The sequence below is a fragment of the Lissotriton vulgaris genome, chromosome 8 (genome assembly GCF_964263255.1).
Source record: "Lissotriton vulgaris chromosome 8, aLisVul1.2, whole genome shotgun sequence".
Lineage (NCBI taxonomy): Eukaryota > Metazoa > Chordata > Amphibia > Caudata > Salamandridae > Lissotriton > Lissotriton vulgaris.
Window position 1 is genome coordinate 1317716771 of NC_141696.1, and position 21707 is coordinate 1317738477.

Consider the following 21707-nt stretch of genomic DNA (forward strand, 5'->3'; position numbering starts at 1 on the left):
TGTGGTGCTTGAATTTCTACAGTTTTTTTAGTAGTAACTTGCACCAACATTTTGTGAGTAAGCAAAATGTAGCACATTTAGTTAAAAGTGTAAATTACTCAAAAGTGTAAGTTATCTTCCATAAACAAGCCTGTATGATATCAGCTCAACAATAAGCATTTACACAAATGTTCCCAAAAATGTATGTGAGGTGAACCCTGGCCACAATGTTATAACTCACAATAGGAAAATGGTGATGCTAACTCAACAACTGACACAATGTAGTGAATAGGAACACATTGAGTTCATGCACAATATTCAAACAAAGGTTTTATGCAAAAGTGCCAAATATTAAAGAACATATGAAGTTGCAATATTGTTCAACCAAAGGGTAGTAATGGAAGGGCTAATATTACCTCTAAAACACAGAATATAATAATTGACAGTAGAGATTGCTGAAATGTTTCTACTTAGAATCTGGCAAGGTGAATAGTTTGAGAAATAAACGGAATAGTATATGTACTTTTTGGGTTATAAAAAAGTTGTAATGGAATAATAGAGATATACTATAGACAATTAAACTTAAGGAAACCAAGTCACCAAGAAAGAAATGCAGCTGAGTTGCAAAGCAATACTTTGTGGGCTAACCTATGAGAGTGAAGGAATAAGTGTATGAGAGTGACTGGATTGTGTGGGATTCACCCACTGTATATACTAACCGATGTATATGGTGATGTATCCACTGATGCCAGAAAAATATTGTTTCATAAATAGTTATACATACGTATTTTAATGGATAAGGATGGCACAGTTCTGTAGGTATTGCATGTTTAGTATGAAATATAATATGAAAAATAGTTGGTGAAATGAGGTGTATGAGTTTGAGATTTAAATAAGAATAACACTGGCCACAACACTCAAATGTATATATATTAAGGAAATGTCAGTGTTTTGCTGTTGCACATTTGGATGGTTGTAATTAGAAACATAACAAGGATCAGGAAGAAAACATGCAATAATCAGTAGTATTGGACCAAAATAAATACATTTTTCATGAGTGCATTAGAATGAAACAGTAGACACGACTGACTCTTGCGTTTCACCTGAACCGCATGTACAACAGCTTGTCATTGTGCAATATAATTGGACAAAATGTGGGTCAAAAGCAGAGTCTTACTGTTATCAATTGTTGTGTGATAAATGGTACCTTAAACCATGAAGAGACTAATCCAATCCCAGTCTGTTTGAAGATGAATGAACGCAGTCCTTGAGTAATTGTGTTTTTTTAATTATACCCATTAAAATTGAGTAAGTACTGGTTGATTATGCATTGTTACATAGAATGCTTTGCACTTTGCCTGAACACTTTCTTATATATTACCAATTTGAGGCCGGTTTTATTACTGATTACTGTTGTGTGTATTTGCCTTTAGATTATCTGAGGACCATCCAACCAATATATTCAGTGTTGGCGCACTGTACTCTGCAATAACACCACAATAATAAATATAAATGTAGCTAAATAATTAAAGCTGAAATTTGTGCACACGTTTCTTCTTCTTTAGATTATGTGTGTAATGTCTCTACTAAAGTTTAAACAAATGTTATTTAGAAAGAGACATTTATTAACTATTTAGGCAGAACTCGATTAGGCTTATTTAATTGATGGGGAATCTTATCTGTATGTTTCTTTCTTTAACAAAGTTAAATAGTAATAAAAGAAGTATCATAAATTATATTTGGTGTTAGCATACAAGCTGGAGGCATACAGATATGCATAACTATCTTCTACTGAGGGGTTACATCAAGCAAATGAAGGAAATTATCTGTTAAATACATAATGCACATTAATTAAAATAGCTCTGTCGAAACATATTGAGAAATCTGAGAAATTCTCATTTATAACTAAATAATGTACAATACTGATTTTGGTGTTTCATTATGTACGATGAAAGGAAATAAAACACAAAATCTTGCTGTAAGATACATTTTCAAATACGTGTTGATTTTTAATCAGTTTTGGAAAATATATATATATATATATGTTTTGTAATCAAATATATTGATTAGCTGCATAAGTTCTGTAAAGGTTTGCTGTTGCCATCTCAGTAACTGGTTTCATATTTCCATACTGCCAGTATAACAGATTTACTTATGACTGCTAAGATTTGATATTGTGTGGAAGTTACATTGATATGTATTTGTTAATAAAGAAGGGAGCTTGGAAACAACATTGGAAAATGTACACATTAATCACAATTATCACTTGAAACCCACACTCACCCTCTTTATGTCTTATGCAACTTTTATGTGTAGTTCAATAACCTGCAAGTCTGTTTCATGAAAAAAGTCAGTCTTATTTTATGAAACATTTCTGATCAAATGACTTAAAAACATGTATTTACATATAATTTTACATTAACAAACCCCATGTATTATAATGAAACTAACAATAAAACATTACATTACAGTATGATGCACTTTCATATCAGAGCAAAACTCAGTTTTTCTTATTGAAAAATCAGATACAATACATATTTTATCTCATTTGTTTCTTTATTGTTTGATGACAAAGTTAAACATTACAACACATTGAAGCAAAATGCTACATACAGAAATATGGTACAAAGGTAATAAAGTTTGTTTACGTTTGACAAAATAACATATGCCATGCTAACTATATTAAAAGCTTTTCACATGTTTGCCTCACAGCATTTGGAAATGTTATGTCCTCTAATTTTAGGCATTTTACTTGTTAACATTCTTTCATATAAAGGAAACAGATAATATTGTTTTACAAAATATGTTTTCATCCAACAACACAGGAAATAACAAATAATAGATACTTTTGCTATCTCTCTGTACTAAGAGTACATTGAGTCAAATTTCCTTCAATATGAAGTGGGAAATGTAGTGTTCTTCTTTTTTCTCACTGTGTGACATATGTAGTGCTTGTACGTCAACACAAATAAGTGCAATCTGACTTTGACATACCACAGGAATGTAAATTGATCTGTGTTTGGTACTTATCACAGGGTATAATGTATTTATGTTCAATATGTTATTATAATGAATGCAACCTCACTTCTTATCCCATTGCAAGTTTTAACAACACAATATAAAAATTGCAGTTATTTGAAACAGTGGCATTAGGGAACCTGAACAAAAATATGCCATGCTATTCAATCTCGTGAAATTACTGGTTCAGAAATGCTATCAACAATGCTTTTTATAAGTAAAAAAGCTTCCTTTAGATTATCATTTTACTTTGCACATCAATATCTTTCACTGCAAGCAATACAAAAAGTCATACATTTTCAAAACAATGCATAATCAGTCTTAGAGCAAACAAGAAAACAAATTCATACTTCTTACATGTTCCTCCTAACTTTGGCGATGTGGCATTATTTACACTCTTCATGCACACTAGCCTTGCTAAAAGAGATTAAGATCGGGAAATATTGGTAAAAGCCATCCAACTGCTTGTGATATTCATTTTATTCATCACATCTGCAACACCTTAAGTGTTCACTCTTCATCTGTTCTGGCTAATTCAGAATGGTTCAGGCTGGTTACTGTCAATGGTTCAATGCCTAATCATGCAATCAAGACAGTAATCCATATGAAGAATGACTTTAAAATAACTACAATGGAGGTTAATACTTGAGCCAGAGCAAGGAATGTTCGCAGGATCTTGGAAATTGTTTCTTTTCTTTTCAATTTCGTAAAATTGGATTCTTCATCAGAGGCTGAAAAGAGGAGGACTGTACTGAAGTATGAGTTTCTATTACTGTTCCCTTCAGGTAAAATAGTTATGATATTTCAAAAGGCCCCATGCAAGTGACAACAAACAATCAGTTTATGTACTGTATTTTGAACCTCATGTTGGTTAGTTAACATTTAAAATGACTGAGCAGGATTTATTGTCAGAAGAATTTTTTGGGGCTAATTCACACTTTAATAAAATGTTTCAGTCTTTCTGTAAAAGGATTTTCCTTTAGAGTGTGCATTCTTAAAAATGCCCTGTTGAAGAAGAGTGCAACAAAAGGCAAGCATTTTCTCATTTCATGCCAGACAATATCTCCTTTGAAAATATTTTAATGCTCCCTTCCAAATAAGGCAGGTGATGACATGTTCAGAATACTAACATGAAATTCTTAAAATAGACAAGTAAGTAAAAGCCATTGTTTGACAGTCCTATATGGCATTAGTTTTTTAAAGGAGTGTCAGGCTTGAAAATAAGAAAACACCATTAAATAAGTGTTTGAACTACATATAATTTTCATTTTTTAGAAGTACATTCTTGTTTTAGCATTTTCAATACACTTGAAATCCTATTAAGTTAACAACAAGTTTCATTGATAGTATTAAGTAAAAGTTGGTATTGTACTAACCATGTAGAGCACACTAATTTGACAATGAAATCCTAACTATTAAAAAGAAATGAACAAACGCATTCCTGGGACTTAGGATTTCTTGTTATCTTTTCAAAAAAACAAGCAGGAATACTAATAGGAAATTAATGACTGTTTTAAAAATAGTACAAATGAAGTGCCTAAACATATGGCATGTAATGGAAGATGGGCAGACAGGAATTCTTCCTCTTTTTTTCTTGCTTTAGTAAGATGCGCCCCCTCTGTAGTCTTAGACAGTAACATACAAACATCCCAGCGAGAAATACTCTTTACTTTCCAGAGATACTTAACATGGCAATAAAGCATGTGGAATTCTTGAAAATGTTAAGATAAAAACTTAATTTTCCTTCAGTTTGTTCTGAAATATTTCAGAGCGTAACCTAAATACATATGAGAAAACTTTCTCCTGTTCAAATAGCGTATTTTGCATCATCCCCTTACAATCAAAGGCATCTTAATCAGAGAGGAACCAAAGGGGGATGTATATAGAACATGTTAAAATGAGTCCCAAGAAAAGACTTACCAATATTGTTGTAACAACTACTGTTCTGTTCTCAATGGCAGCAGTGCCATTCCCAGGCTGTGGCTCAGCCTGAATCAAAACAAGCTTATCCATGTCATTCCAGAAACCAACCTAAAAAACAAAAAATATGAATTGATACTATGCAAAGATTTATGGGATTCTTCAAGAAGAAACATGTTATTTAAAACTTATTATGCCCTTTGTCAGTTTTTCTGTGACAATACTTAGAGGTACATTTGAAATTTTGCCATTATTATGGTCTTTGTAATGCTGAAACTTATCTTCAAATCGTAATGCAAGGGAAGCAATTTATCAGCTGTTATTGTGAGCCAATACAGATTTTAATAGCTTTATGTAACCTACAGTATTATTAAATGTCCTTGTATCAAAAAGTGACCATGTTAAAAATCTGCATTGCCTGTGCAGGGATGCACTAATCAACAACAGTTAACTTGATGACATCATAAAATAAAGAGTTCAAAATTTGTTGACCAGGTTAAATACTTAGCAGCCAAAAAGCTACAGAGGGGGTTATAGGTCTCAGTCAAGATGGGTGCATATCATCAGGGCTTTTTAAAAAACTAAACAGCAGTGTTTTTATATCAGGTGTCATTGCAAGGTGTTCCACTGTTGTGGGTCTCAATGTCTAGTGGTTCTTCCACATGTTTCTTCCAATTTAATCCGGATTGAGTGACTAGTTCAGTTTGTTTCCAGACAAAGGGTGCCCCAGGGCTATCGCGGACCAGGACTTGCTACTAATGATTGTTAACTCACACAGACATATAAATAAGGTGTAGTGCAAATAAAACTGGTTATTACAACATACTTGAGAGGAAGCAGGTAGAGGAGGCACTACAGATGGTGAGCATGCCTTCATGAGCACACCTCATTTGAAACATCTGAAACATCTGACTGATTAGCATAAACCATCAAACAAGGAACATTTTCTGTCATTATAAGGCCACTGATTATAACAGCTATTCTTCCCTCTGCAAGGTCGTTTATGGCACGCTTACAAGATTACATTTTGTAGCAATATTTCATACATATATTTTCGAAGGGTATTTCGAATTTTCCATAAAACATTATTTTAAAACACAGGTGCAAGCATCATCCACTTTTTCAGCAACACTGTTTCCATAATATTCTGCACACGTCTACAGACTGGGTCTTGGTTTTTTTTAGTACATCCCCTTTTTATCCTTGATCAAGTGGTACAACTTTCTTTCTTTGAGCATTCATCTGCTTTCCTGCTATGTTTAGTATCACTTTTCTTCCTTGGTTTTGAAAATTGGGATACTGGTTGAGGGGGTGAAACCCTGCTGAAGCAGCAGCCACAATTTCTGTCAGGGAGTAGTTACATGCAAACCACAAATAAATCTGTACTTAGCACAAAAGCAGACAGACTTAATTGAGAGGCTATGTGTAAAGTATTGCATCACTTCAAACAGTAATAAAGTGAAAACACAATGCTGTAATAAATTATTGGATAAGTATGGGCGAATTTTGCGGATTTGCAGTTCGCGAAATCTCGCGAAATGGCAAAAAATTCTGCGTGTTCGCGGGAAAATCTGCGAACTCGTGGATTTGCACAAATATATGTGATCACGTGTGTCTGTAACTTTGTCACCGCGCTGAAAGGTGCCGAGGTCCCTCAAGTGAGCAGTCCATCATAGTGAGGAAAGGGCCCAAAGACATTGCATACCCTAGTGTGTGTGGGGCGGGGCCAAACGGGCGGGGCTTCCATGCAAGTTCACATGCCTCTTGTTTATAAAGGGTCAGAGACCGATCAGAGCAGCAGATGAGAAGAAAGCAGCCTCCTGGTCACTACAAGTACACGGGGATTACGCTTGTGAAACTCGTGGATGCAAAGACCTCCATCAAGGATTACATCTAATTGTAGGCGGTAGATATGGGGAGGAAGCACACCTGCCTAGTCTCGACCATGCTCACTAGTTGTTTGGGCTGATTATAATGCGTCACTGAATTTGAGCTTCAACTCAGGCACCTTCTTTATTTATATCTGTAAGTGCTTCCTGTTGAGGTTTAATTTTTGTGATAGGAGCATCGTGCCAGAATGAATCCTGCCTGCATATTTATCCACGAAGATGCCACCATGTTGTGCCATACCTCTACTCAACTGGAGTACTTTCTACTGGCTAATCAGTGGGTGCTACCTCGTTGGGTAAATGTATAGTGCTTTTGCTACACTACAGCTTTGTAAAGGGCCAGAAGAGTTGTCTCCAGTGACCACGTGTGTCTGTAATTTTGCCACCGAGCCGAAAGGCGCTGAGGTCCCTCGAGTGAGCTGTCCATCATAGTGAGGAAAGGGCGGGAAGAGGTTGCATACCCTAGTGTGTGTGGGGCGGGGCCAAACGGGTGGGGCTTCCATGCGAGTTCACATGCCTCTTGTTTATAAAGGGTCAGAGTCCGATCAGAGCAGCAGATGAGAAGAAAGCAGCCTCCTGGTCACAGGAAGTACACGGGGATTGCGCTCGAGAAACTTGTGGATGCAAAGACCTCCATCAAGGATTACATCTAATTGTAGACGGTAGATAAAGGGAGGAAGCACACCTGCCTAGCCTCGACCGTGCTCACAAATTTTTTGGGCTGAACGTTACTGAATTTGAGCTTCAACTCGAGCATGTGCAAAAAAAAAAATCCGCCCGTGAGCGGAGTTGCGGATTTTTGGGCAATTTCGCGAGATTCGCGGATCGCGAAATTGCCGAAAATCAGCATATTACGCAAGCGGAAAGTATTTTGTGCCCATACTTATTATTGGACATTAACACCACAAAAATCCAAGCAGTAGAGCCGGAGCTGTGCAATTTTAAAGTTTAAGTGAAAATAGTGCCCAGATGCACACAGCGTCAAAAGTGGCTTTCTGGTTGTGCTGGACAGGGACAAAGTCACAAGTTCAGGCTGATCGTAATGGAGAGTGGGCCAGATACAATCACCAAGGTAGGCCAGTTACACAAAGTACCTTAAATCCTAGTTGCGGAGCGCTGCAAGACCCTGCGTCGAGGATGCATCACTTAGCTGCATTTCCGAAGAAGCTGAGAGGCTGCAATGTAGAGTCCTGCTTCGTTGTCGAAGATGCTGTTGACCAGGGGCTTGAGATGTGAGGTCCCATGCCGAAGATGCGTTGCACACCAGTGGTTCAGAAGAAACTGTGATGCTTTGTTTTCAAGGATGCTTTTGATGAGAGGCTTTCAATGTGAGGTCAGGCATCAGGGATGCATTGCACAGCCTCATTCCGATGTGGGGGCTCTGCTTACAGGACCACAGCTGGGTTGTCAGAGCTCCTTCAGGCCCATTTCCAAGGGTCTAAGACCTAAGGTGCTGGGTTCAAGATTATTGAAGTATTTTCTGTCGCTGAGGCTTTTCTGAGGAGGCCAGCCAAGTATCCCTTGAAGTCATTCTGGTGGTCTTGGGTTCAAGATGCAGGTCCAGTCCTTCTGTTTCAGGCAGCAGGGCAGAGGGACAGCAGAGTAGCAGTCCTTCTTGCAGAGCAGCACAGCAGTGCTCCTGAATCCTTCACCGTTCAACAAGTAAACCCAAGGGTTAGTTCTGAGGGTCCATTATTTAAACCTGGATTCTACTTTCATGTAGGAGACAGTTCTGGAGATTTCCATCCTCAACCAGAGATGTTTGGAATTTCATTCCTCCCTACAAGGGTCCCTGCTTGACTGGTGTCACAAAAGACTAGTGGCAAAATCCTTTCTGATTGTGTTGGGCGTGGACTTTGTGATATGCAAGTGTGGGAGGCGACAGCTCCTCCCTCTCATGAAGGCAGAGATAGCCCATTCTGCCTACACCAATTCCCTCTTGGGGTACTGTCTGGGAGCAATACACAAAGACCAACTGTAAGTTACACCTAGTCTTGTAGCCCAGGATGCAGGTTGGAGGCAACTGATGGTTGGGATAAGAAAACCACAAGTTTCTAAAAGTGGCATTTTCCGAATTGTAACTTAAAATTGGACTTTACCATTAAAGAGGGTTTTAAATTACGAGTCTTTAGATATCAAACCCAAGATTCCTACTTGCTCCCAATTTAAAGTCATCTCTTATTAAATGTAATGAAGCAACTCAATGTTATCCTATGGGAGAGGTATGCCTTGCAGTAGTAAAACACAAATGTAAGGGTTTTTCACGGCCAGGACATGTAAAAGTATAGAGTAAATTTCCGACTTTTTAAAGTACACTACACCCTGCTCTGTAGGCTATGTAGGGCCTACTCTAAGTGACATGTATTAAAAATGAAGGTTTAGGCCTGGCAAAAGGTTTATTGAGGAAAAGGTCTTACAAGACATATAAAATTTTGAAAAATCCCAGGAACATCTTAAACGAACAAACATGACTGCGGATGATTGGAAAGCAGTAAGGGCACTTGAACAGAACAGTCTGCTTCCTATAAAATCAGCAGATATGGGGGTGCGGTTGTCGTACTTAATACCAAAGATTATGATGCAGAGGTACAACGCCTACTGAATGTACGTGCGAACTACCGTCCTCTTAATAAGGACCCTGTTGATGAGCTATCCAAAATGATAAAGGAAATGGTAAGCAGGGCCAAGACTAACAAATGGATCTTGGTAAAAGAAGCAGAGTTTTTGGTCAACGATACTCCCAGGACCCCTGCTCTATACATCTTACCGAAGATACACAAACCTACCTGCCCACCCCCCGGCAGACCTATTGTGTCGGGGATGCAATCTATCCTTGAGCCCCTCTCGCAATATGCAGATTATTTTTTGCGAGAGGCAGTGGTGAATCAACCATCCTTTATAAAGGATACCACCGACATTCTGAAAATTTTGGAAAATGTACCCTATGATTCCAATGCACAATGGTTGGTAACCATTGATGTTGAATCTCTGTATACGAGTATCCCTCAGGACGCTACGCTGGTGGCGGCAGCACGCGCCCTGAGGGACCTCGAATGGTTCTATGATGTTCCACAATCCTATGTCATGGAATGCGTTGAAGTGGCTCTGACTCGTAACTATTTCATGTACAAAGACCAACTCTATTTACAAACCTCTGGGACCTCCATGGGGGCCACAATGGCTCCCAGCCTGGCATGTATATATGTTGGTCAGTTTGAAGAGCACATCGTCTATCCAGATACCAACCCCTTCCAGAGGCAAATTTGCCTCTGGAAGAGATATATAGACAATGTGCTCTGCATTTGGTCTGGCTCATAGGAGTCGCTACTTGAGTTTTGTACCTGGTTAAACTCTCAGGATCAGAGCCTTAAGTTCACCTGGTCATATAGTCACACCAAGGCTACGTATTTGGACTTAGAGATTGAAGCCAATGGAGTAGGTACCTTGAGTACTCGGGTCCATCAAAAACTCACGGACAGAAATTCCCTTCTATTGTACAACTCACACCACCCGAGGGCTTTGCGTGACAATCTCCCGGTGGGTCAATTTCTTAGATATTGTAGAAACTGTTCTGAGACTGAAACTTTTGTCCAACAGTCCATTGACCTCACTAAAAAATTAGAACAGAGGAATTATCCACGAGAATGCAAGAAAGAGGGCGCTTAATACTCCCCGTGATGTTTTACTTGAGCATAGTACCAGAGACAAAAAGGACTGCTTACCAGTGGTCATGACCTTCGAGCCTATGGCTACGAAGATTAGGCAGTCTATTCGGAAACACTGGGGTTTGTTAAGTAACAAAGATTTTTCAATGCCCCCCCCCCCCTAGGTTCGCTTTCAAAAGGTCAGGCAATCTTAAGGACAGGCTTGTCCATACTCGGGATCGAGTACCTCTGAGAAATGATGCTACGACGATCCCTAAGGGGCATTATCCTTGTGGTACATGCTCAGTGTGTCCATTGACCAGTAAATGTAGCAGTGTTATGCTATCCAGCGGTAAAGAATGGTTCCTGAATCAATTCAGTAACTGTAACATCACCAATGTGGTGTATAGGTTGCTATGTAGCTGTGGCCTTCAATACATTGGGCTCACCACGAGAAGAATAAAGATTCGTATACAGGAACGCCTAAGTACCATCAGGGCTGGGAAACTCACGACGAAATTGGTTCAACACTGTTGTCAAGAAAAACACAGCTTCACCTGGACAGTGTTGGAGACAGTAAAGGGTAACCCCACTAATGTGGAGTCCATCTTGATCACAAAGGAAGCAAAATGGATTTTCAGAGAGGGCAGTGATAAGTGGGGCCTCAATGAAATTATAGAGTGGAATAAGGTAAAATAATTTGGCCATCATTGTTTGCCTCCTGCCCCGTGACACGCCCCTCGTGATCTGTATTTTGAGTATGAGTGGGTTAACACTAAACAGTGTGAAGCATCCAGTCTCTGCAGGCCATCAGGCTTTATGAACCTGCCAGTTTAACCCTTTGAACAATTTTTCAAAAGTCTGGAGATTTAGGCATAGCCGAAGACGATGTGTATGACATATAACATATGATATAAACACCGTTTTGGCATTGATTATACTCACCGAGCCAACTGGTATAATTGAGATTCTATCACTACATCAATTAGCCAATTCCAAAAAGCGTCCACACTGTTTAGGGATATCTTTTGACTCCAATATCTGGACACTACTTTTTTTCTTTTTTTTTCTCTTGTTCATAAAATGAAATTTCTAAATAACATTTTTAAGTTCAGATTCCGTATTGTAGTCACATGTGAAATGCTCTACTTTACTGTCTCTATTTTCATATCATTGTTGTGATTTATGCACGATTATGAATGCGATTTCGCCACTACAAAATGGCGTTCCGTTTTGGGAAGTGCACATCTTGACACCACTCTACCTCTTGTTCAAAAAAAACGTGAGCTTGTTTGGAATTTCAAAACAACATTTTCAAGTCCATATTCCGTATTGTAGTCATATGTAAACACTCCACAGAACTGTAATCGTCCTCACATCCCTAAATCAATGTTTCGAACTACATACGATTACTAGGCGATTCCGCCACTATAAAATGGCGGCCGCATTGGGAAGGACAGCCCTTGAGCTGTTTTGAGGCATTCTGGTCTCTAACCACGTGACAGGGGTCTGGCCCGGTCACGTGAGTGTGGTGCGCGAGATTTTTCGTTTCAGCCGGGATGTTTAAAAGACACACGCGTTCACTCGCTCGGCGTTCCTGGGATGGTACAACACCCGCGGACGCGGATTGTATGGCAAGGAGAGGGCTCTGTGATGTGGGGTCCCCAGGCTGCCTGAGTGCATATACCGGGCGCTGTCTTCCATTGCTATGTCGGCGCACTTTTAAGCTAGCAGCGTATACCATCTCTTCAATGCTCACGTTATGTGCAATATTGCGTGATGCACAGTGGCAGTGGGTTTTACCGGCGCTGCATCATTTTCTTTTACATATGCTGGCAGACCCTATTGATGCGGAAAATAACATTCACATACATTGTAACAGTAGCAACTAAGGTGTCCTTTGGCCAGTAATTCTCTGTGGATGCTCTTCCTGTATAAACATATATTGGGCGAGTGTTTGCCCGCCATTATGGGGGCAGCCCGTGTATTTAATGCATTTTGTGTACAGTGTACATATATTGCACTGACTATATGTGAATATTCCATAGGTTGATGTGACAACCAACAACCAGGCGGAGACCTGCCTTTTCAGCTGGTACGAGGGAGCGTAGCTGAATAAGGGTAATATCTCAAAGAAAACATGTCTCAATACCTTTGTCTTTTTCCATCCCCCTAGTGTTGTTGGGTATGTTGGGTTTAAGATACATGATAGACCGGTGAAGGATAACAATTTATTTTAGAATTAGGATATGTTGTTTACGCAATTTTTTTTAATTCAAAGTAGTATTATCTGGATTTCTAGATTGAAAATCTGGTCGCGATTTTAAATTTTCTTTTCAACTTGGCAGCTTCCTGTTTAAAAATGTCGGAAGTGGGTGCAGCAACAGAGTACTAACCCTGATGAATCTGCCATAAAGGTCACGGGCAGTGAAACATGTTGGTTACAGGTATTGGTATGCGACTTTAAGCTACCAGCCTTTTTATTTCAGCCGTACACACCTGAGTCATTAATAAAAGAAGTCCAAGAGGTGTGACTGTTGATTTTACTCTTCACTCTGTTTTCTGTATGTCTAAGGAGTCATGCTCTAAGCTCCTTGCATTGCACTGTTTCTTTATCTTTTGCTTTCTTTCACGTATTCACCAATTCTGGAATAGGAATGGTCACCTATGATGAGAAAGGGGCCACGTTTCTGGTAAACATCTGACCAGATCGCCCCGAGGGTGTTCGCCCATGAGGTGCCTTCCTCTCCGCCACACATTTTTTTCCGGATTATTTTTGTGTATGTGTGGGTGTGTGTATGGTCCTAGATAGGGCTGACACTTTTTCTGGTTGCGCCGAGTTGAAAAACACTTTGAATCCCCCATAATCAGCAAAACTGACAGATTAGAGAGTCTGTTCACGGACAGTAGGGCATTAGAGACAATGAACATCTAAATATAGAAATAGTATCGGGTGTTTTCCGCAATTCTACGAATTGAGAATTTTAGCGGAAGAGGGTCTCATGCCCGTTAGATAATTACTAACTATAGTCCTGGGTACTGGGAACTCTTTTTGGATTATTTTCATTGAGTGGAGGGCTTGTTCTTTTTAGTACCCATAATTTTCCCTCTAAGCTCCTCTTGTTATTGAAAAGGTTTATTGCACCAGGTCAAAATGGCAGATTAAAACTGCACACACAGGCTACAAAGGCAGGTCTGAGACATGTTTAATAGGCTACTTAAGAGGATGGCACAAGCAGTGCTACAGGCCTACAAGCTGCATTGCATTCAAAGGCCCTGTGTATATGTAGTACTACTTTACTAGAGACATTCTAATAAATTAAATATGCCAATTCGGTGTAAGCCAATTTCACTGTGTATGAAGGAGACAGCAGACACACTTTAGCACTGGCTAGCTGTGTTAAAACAGAGTCCTTTGACCAACAAAAATAGCCCAGAAAACAGAAGGATAAAGGCAAAAAGTTTGGGAATGACCCTACACAAAGGACCAAGTCCAACACTCAACTTGCATCTACTTTTCTTTTATTATGCTAGATTTTACCTACCCTTAGCTTTCATGGTAATGGCCTGACTTAGAAGTCGGCGGAGGAGAACACTCCCCGTCCCAAATGTTACAGATATCCTGTCAGCTGTATTACAATCACATTCTTTCCAATTGGGATCGTAATATGGCTGACGTGATATCCATCACATTTGTGATGAAGTATTCCCTCCACCAACTTCTAAATCAGGGCCTTAGTCTTCTTTGCTGTTTTTTTAGAAATCTGTGCTTATTGTTGTTGAATTGCTGTAGCATTTTAGTATTTTTCCAAGGCTGCTTTAGTAGAAGGGCTGTATCTCCATCTTCCCTTGAGCCATTGCTGTATGCTAGGAATGCATTTCTGATTGTGAATTTGGACTACTTGCCCACTAAATTTCTCAAGTGGGTCACATGAGTAATGTGTCATGGAGAAATTCAAATATGTGCACCAAAGGCAACACACCATTTGGCATAAAACTGCAGTAAGCAAATCCCACCTATCCATACTTTTGGCACTTGTGTCGGCAATGTGTAGATTATGAAGGGTCACATTTTGTACTGGGCGTGACACGATGTACAAAGTTATTGGATGCATTAAATGATTGGTGTGAGAGTCCTTCTTTGAATGTTTTATTTTAGAAAGTCGTCCACCTCCACATAGGAACTTTATTGAAGAGCATTTGAGGTTAAGTGAAACGAGAATGGAAGTAGGTGGTCATCCTGTATTTGGAAGATTAGGATGGCTATCTTAATTGGTCATGACCATGAGATCAACAGATTAAGGAGGCCACGAGGCCTGAATACTGGCCATCAGGTCAACAATGGTTATGCTAGAGCTCGGGGCTCTGAGATCCACAGAGTATTTTTCTTAAGAAGCTGCATAAAGGACGAGAAAGCCATAACTTTGACAATGAGTTGTTTGAGGATGGATGGTGGTTTTGTCATGCTTCTATAAAATATGGTGTGTTGACTGAATAAATGCAATATTCTATTAAGGTCCATCATCATGGGTGCCATGCACACCAAGCAGCCTAATGTAGTTTCTTTACAAAAGGGTAGGTAGGTAATCTATTTGTGGCTGAACTTCAGCAATGTTTTGGTTTGACTGTTCGGGGTTTTTTACGAACAGGGTTCTTCTACAAATTACTTCCAATCGCAAGAATAAACGCTGCAGTCTATTTCCCCATTTCTAGTTGAGCCCCAGTTTGTGTTCCTCTATACGAGGATGGTTCCATACCAACACAACCTTCCCACAGACCACAAGCAAGGAACATTTTCCATACTTCTTGAAAATATTGGATGGTAACTATTGGAAATCACAGAGTAGAATATTCATCATAACCACTGAGCGACTCCAAAGTTGAGTCTTGATGAAATAGGGAGTTTCTCTGGCATGTACCACAGCCCTTTCACGTTAGCTTACCTTCTACTTAAACAGAGAAACAAATTAAAAACTTGGCTGCATTATAAACCAGTCATGTATGCCATCTGCAGGACAGAGGGGGCATAAATCAAGCCATGCAAAAAACAATTGGTTGTCGATTTACAAAAGCATTTATGAGTTCGGAAAGTAGTAGTAGATGAGTCCTCTTTACATGATTACCTTTGTGTATTGGCCTGAAATGTCCAACTCCCCATCAGCAGAAGTGCAAAGATGGTACAGTCCTTTCTATTTGTAATAATTATATATGAAAATTCTGATTTTATACCTGGATATGACGTTTTGGAGCTAATTCACAATGCTGTGTAAGAGTACGTAAAAGAGTACCTTCAACGAGTATGACAAAGTGATGAAACTATACCTCGTATGAACAATGCCCTTTGGACCCTGCGTTTCCAATCACTTGCTCCAACCAGCCCATGGGATGCAACAGAATACTAATAATAAGAAAGACCAATGAAACGCACAGCAGCGCTCCAGGCATCCATGTAGAGTTGTTTCACATCTCTACCTCTGCCTGTTCTTTAGCGCACGTAGAACCAGAGTACTTGATTTAAGTATAAGTTTAGCTTCCAGTAAATTTTAAGCAATGCTGATTCATTGGGAAGGCTGCAGAATTTGTTAATTGATTGCACTACTAGAAAAAGATACTTTTTCATTCAGGCAGCCAGGAAATCATGCTCACAGTTTATAACAAAAAGCGCCAAGCGGCTGCCAGTATTCATGAATCTACTGCAGGGAGTTTATTGCTATTGCAATTCAAAGACCTGCTCAATCCACTTTTTAGAAAATGATGGTGTTTAAGAAATTCACCAAAACCTCTTCCTCAGCTGAGGGATAATAAAGCATTCCTGGTGCCAAGCACAATTGTAATATCCCAGCACATAAATATTTGCAGCAGAAGCACAGTAAGACTTTATAGGTGTTCAGGGGACTTTATGGGATAGTTGTCACCGTAATGGCGAAGGCTTTAATTAGTTGTGTAGCCAGGATTTCGTGATAGAGCAGGACTGGACTCAAAATGGACCTATTTGGGCCTAAGTAGTTCAGACTTGTCACTGAACTGCATCCTCATGTGTGCCCCTCCACAGTCAACCTCCCTGTGCAGGGCAAAGGGTAGTATATTTATTTTATATGAGTATTTACCTCCACTGGAGGTCTTTCTTTTAAAGGCTCACAGTTATAACATGTCAAGAACCACAGTGAAATGTTGATCTTGATAGGAACGAATCGTACAACTATGTTTCTGACATAGTATCCCATCCGTCAAACTTTAATCAGGCCGAAATTTGTTGAAGGCCCATTGTTGGTCGAGACACTAGAGGACTGTTTTAAAATGACTTTAGGTGATGATGTGAACAGGGTAATGTTGCCTTCCAAAACATAAAAAGAAATAGGAGCTATGTCTCTCCATAAATTTCCAAGACATGCACAATTGCACCATTGTATACTAGATTGTAATGTCTCCATTTGGAGACAGACGATGTGGCGTTAATTTGATGCCACATTTATGCAAATGCATACAATTTTAAACTGTTTCTAAATATGGACAACCTTGAAATGCTAAATCCCTATAACTCTTTTAAACTTGTAAAGTTAAGACGCATGATCATGCACAAGGTAAAACCAACTGAGGTGTCTACAAACTGAATGGTGATTTGCATTATACATTGGTAAATAAGGAATATTTGGCATGCGCAGCATATTAGCCTCAATTGACAGATCTGTTTCCTGGTACATGTGAATGTGTCTACCATGCTTATTAAAGCCATTATAATTTCTACATGGTGAATATTTAAATTGGCTGTAATCCATCCAAATTGACATTTGACGAAATGCGAAGATACCATTAAGCTGAGCCTCAATGGATGGAAATAGGCTATAAAAGGCTGAATGCTTGACTATGACAAAAATATTTCTTCTAGTTTTGCATTCCTTTCAGTTGTTTCGATAATGCCAATACTAACACCCGATTAAATCTTGCATGTATTTTTTTTAATTCAGTTATGAAAATCTTAATTCTTTCAATTTTCTGGAAAATGTTACTAAAGCATTCTTATAATTAGCACGCTGGCCACCTTATCAGCTGAATAACTTGTGGTGCATTACCATATTGACTCACCAACACATACTGCAGGTTTTCCCCGCCCATAAGAAAGACAGAAAGAAAGATATAAGTTTTGACTAAAACTACACAGGTTTTAACTGCAGCACTAATTCTTTCTATGTCTAGTTCCTTCTTTGTTGTACCTTTGCCTGACTTCAGTACAGCCCCAGAAAACGCACAAAAAAGATAATTGTTTATATTTATCCACTTTCAACCAACAACCATCGCTATGGTGCTGGAAATGGTGAAGCTTCCTTTCCAGAGCTTCCACATTCAATTTAGGGTCTGATTATGACTTTGTCAGAATTTAAGGCATGGATAACAGAAGGCCAGAATCTCAGACTCCAGCTCAAACTGTGTCATCAAATTTCAGCATTTATACATGTTTCCCTTGGAATTGGAATAACTACTAAAAATCAAGAATTCCAGGTCCTTTTCTGCGTCTTTACCCCCGGGTCTGATGAAAACATTTCAGCCCCATTGATCCCGAAAGCTCTGTGTAATAGCACTGCTGGACAAGTGCCATGCTTACATTTGGGCCAATTAGTTTGTAGTTTAGGAGACTATTAATAACACTTAAAAATGTAATCTATTTTAGATAAGTATACTTGTATAGGTCCACTTGCTTGAAACTGATAAACTCATCATGCCATTTGGGAAACAATATTATCATTCTTTCCTGATTTAAGTAATAAGTAGACATGCCTTTTGGACAAATGAGAAATGTCCTATTGCATTTATTTGTTTACATTTAATCTGCTACAAAATGTATAAGAACAAGATTGTTCACTCACATTTCTAGAAGTTTATATTGCACACAATGTACTTAAATCAATAATGACATACTGAAACCAGTCTGGAGAGCATGCACCAGATCAGGGATATTTAGACAAAGGCAGAAGGAGTATTTGTGTGGTCAAAAACTCCAGTCCTGTGAACACATAGGGGGCTATTCACAAAGGCATTTTGGAGTATAGTAAAGTAGTGCTCTTCTTGTACTCCTTTATTCTCTTACATGCCATTGTGAATTGGAAGGAAAACAAATAAAATGGGAATACTGTGTGAACATTGAAGGAGTGCTCCTGTACAATTATAACTAATAGAAAGGATTGCACTTTATTTGCACTTTTACTTCAAGAGAGTTGGACATTTCATGTCTGATTTACAAAGGCACCAAAGAGTATGGAAAACTACTGCCCCCTAGAAATTATAGCTGATGTCTGGTTAAGCGTTAGAGTGATTTGAGTACAATTGATTTCAATTTCACCTATATATGTCAGATTAGCAAAGTGTACCACAAGCAACTAAACTAACGTCTTATGTGCATTCATGGATTTGAAGTGTGCATTCAAATTGAGTGATTGGGTAAACCTCTAAACCCGTCCCGGTGTGCAGAAAATGGATAGGAGGGTTTCATTATTGATTTCTAACAATACTTAATTTTGAAAGAAGTGAGCCAGGAGTAAGCACCGTTAACTCCTTTCAAATAAACTGAGGCAAGTCATAGCACTATTTTTTTTAACTAAACCAAATTAATGTGTGTTGGGGCATATTTGCGAGCCACTTGTGCCACAGTTGCACCCGTTTTTGTGATGAAAAAACCACCAAATCAGATTGGTGAGGCCACGTAAAGCCACTTTGCATGGCTTTGAATAACGTCATATGCATGGAGTACGGCAAGGCTGCACAAATTGCTGAGTTGCCTTACTCTGCGCTGAAGAGGCATCCTTTGGGATTTGCGGTGGGCGTATTCCCACGCAACACCAATAGATTTTGATGCAGCCTCAGATTTACAACACCATATAAAACAGGGGATGAGCCAAAACCTTATACCCCCCCAAGGGAGCGGAAACAATGAGAAATAGCTTTATTTCTCCTCTTTCTATGTGTGCTGCAGTCTGAGAGAGAGAGAAACGCCTCCCAGGATTGCTTTGTGCAGGAAGGTGCTCCTTCCTGTACAAAAACATTCCTGCCAGCAACGCAGGTACCCGTGCACCATGGAGCCAGGGTGTCTGTGTTTGCGCTAGACTGCCGGAATGGTGTCACCACAGGAGGAAAGGACAGTAATGTGCAATATGCCACAGATAATCAATCAATCAATCATCGCATTTATATAGTGCACTACTTACCCAGTGGGTCTCAAGGCGCTGGGGGAGGGGGATCTGCTACTGCTCGAACAGCCAGGTCTTGAGTTGCTTCCTGAAGGCGAGGTGGTCCTGGGTCAGGCGGAGGTGGGTGGGGAGGGAGTTCCATGTCTTGGCATTCCTGCCCTTTCACTTTGACACAAGGAAGTACAGGAAGGTGACTTGCTGTGCTGCCCTGTGCTTAATCCCCATAAATATACCCCTTAGTCCTGTGGACCTGACCCACTGCTGGCAGCATTAAGGGGTGGTATGGTTTACTAGGCTGTTTGTGGGCAACTCTGAAAAGGGAATGCCAAATGTGTATGGAGTACATACTTGGTCCCCAGTGCAAAAGTGTTTCCCAAAGCCTTTCTTTGTGGTTATGTAACTGTATGTTTGTTGCTTTACTCCTACTGTAGAACAACTAATAATTATTTTTAAAAACCTTTGACTCTCTCAAATGCACTTCTCTATGTCAACTTTCTGACTCATCCTAAACCTCATTCTACTACTTTGATCTCCAAAATAACTCTTTCAGGGCTCATACCAAGCCTCAATTTACTATTGTGATCTCCCAAAACAACTCTCTCTAAATTCTTCCCTCATGAATCCCTACTATGACTCATCTCAAACCTCATTTTACTACTATGAACTCCATAATCCCTTTTTAGAGACTCTTCCCTCCTCCATCTCTCCTTTATGCATCCCAAACCTCGTCTTACTACTATGATCTCCCAAATAAACACTTCTATGCCTCCATTATCCTACTCAGTTCAACTAACAGACATGCATGTCCAGCACTCAAATTAACTTGTATTTCTCTACACTAATCCACCACTAATCATTTTTGAGTTCGGGAGTAGAGTGCTACTTGCCAAAAATCGCTTCGATACCTAGTCTGGGGTAGTAAGCGCTGTATGAATACAATTACAATAGTTTCAACATTATGCCAAGAATGAGTGATAAAGTACAACATAAGAGCTATCCTAACAAAATTCTGCACATTTTTCCCGTTTCTGACCACTATTCAACAGGTATTACCTGCAGAAACCTGCAGGGAAAATGCACAGATATTACTGCACCAACAGAAGTAGGTTCAAACAGTATTTGCACCTAATCCAGTATTTCCAGCCCACTCTGAATTAGGGACTAACTGACTAGTTTCAACATTATTCCGAGAATGAGTGATAAAGTACAACATAAGAGCTACCCTGACCACTATTCAACAGGTATTACCTGCAGAAAATTGCAGGGCAAATGCACGGATATTACTGCACCAACAGAGGTAGGCGCAAACAGGATTTGCACCTAATCCAGTATTTCCAGGCCACTCTGAATTAGGGACTAATTTAATCAAATGCAGTGTGGCTTCTCCGGAAGAATCCGATTTGTTTTTCTTCATTTTAGTAACAGTAAAATGATTAAAGATTAAGCTGTGTTAATCGCAATACACTTCAATGAATTAAGATTTAAGTATCCAAAAAGTGAGGTGTGAGATGAGGAATCTGTTAGAAACAGATTTTCAAGTGTTCTTGAAGTTGAGTTTTTAGGGCACAGGCAAATTACTACTTGTTTCATCTTATAAATTTATAAAGGTAGTGGAAGCAAATTTCTGAATTTTCATCTTGCATCTGGCTTCACTTTACATCCCTGGCCATTTCTACTTTTGATCGAAAGCACTTGGATAACGCTGGCAAATGCTTGTAATGGGTCTTAGGAGTTTGGTTGTAAAAAATCAAATCAAAGAACGCAGAGCACACAGGCTTTCATTATATTTTTATCTTAATAACATAAAACTTTACTCAGAGAATACCTACATATATGGTAACATTTCAGTTTTTACTGTGTAAGCATGCACTTTAAAATGATCGATCATAAAATGTTATGACTTCACTATCTCATCTCATGTGTTTTACTAAATAAGTCATCAAGACTATCAAATTAGACTGATATTACATGGAAAGCATCTATGCATGAGCTCTCAGCAGCCCTCAGACCCATCCACTAGGAATCCCTCATATTTTCGGCATATAGGGAGAGCTGTCTTTCTATGGGCCCCTGTGCGA

General features: G+C 39.3%; 1 protein-coding gene across 7 annotated transcripts in view; it reads right to left on the reverse strand.

The window, feature by feature from the left end:
• Positions 1 to 21707, reverse strand: part of GRIA4 (glutamate ionotropic receptor AMPA type subunit 4) — a 969207-nt gene that overhangs the window by 120001 nt on the left and 827499 nt on the right. For 6 of the 7 annotated variants that reach the window (XR_015299356.1, XM_086935255.1, XM_086935257.1 and 3 more), the window contains exon 9: positions 4918 to 5028. Coding sequence is in view for 6 of the 7 variants with exons in the window: in XM_086935255.1 (XP_086791381.1) it covers positions 4918 to 5028 (111 nt within the window). In the remaining variant the exon portion in view is untranslated. Of the gene's footprint in view, positions 1 to 3566; positions 3729 to 4917; positions 5029 to 21707 lie in introns of those variants that run through there. The other variant, XM_086935260.1, reaches the window with a different exon arrangement.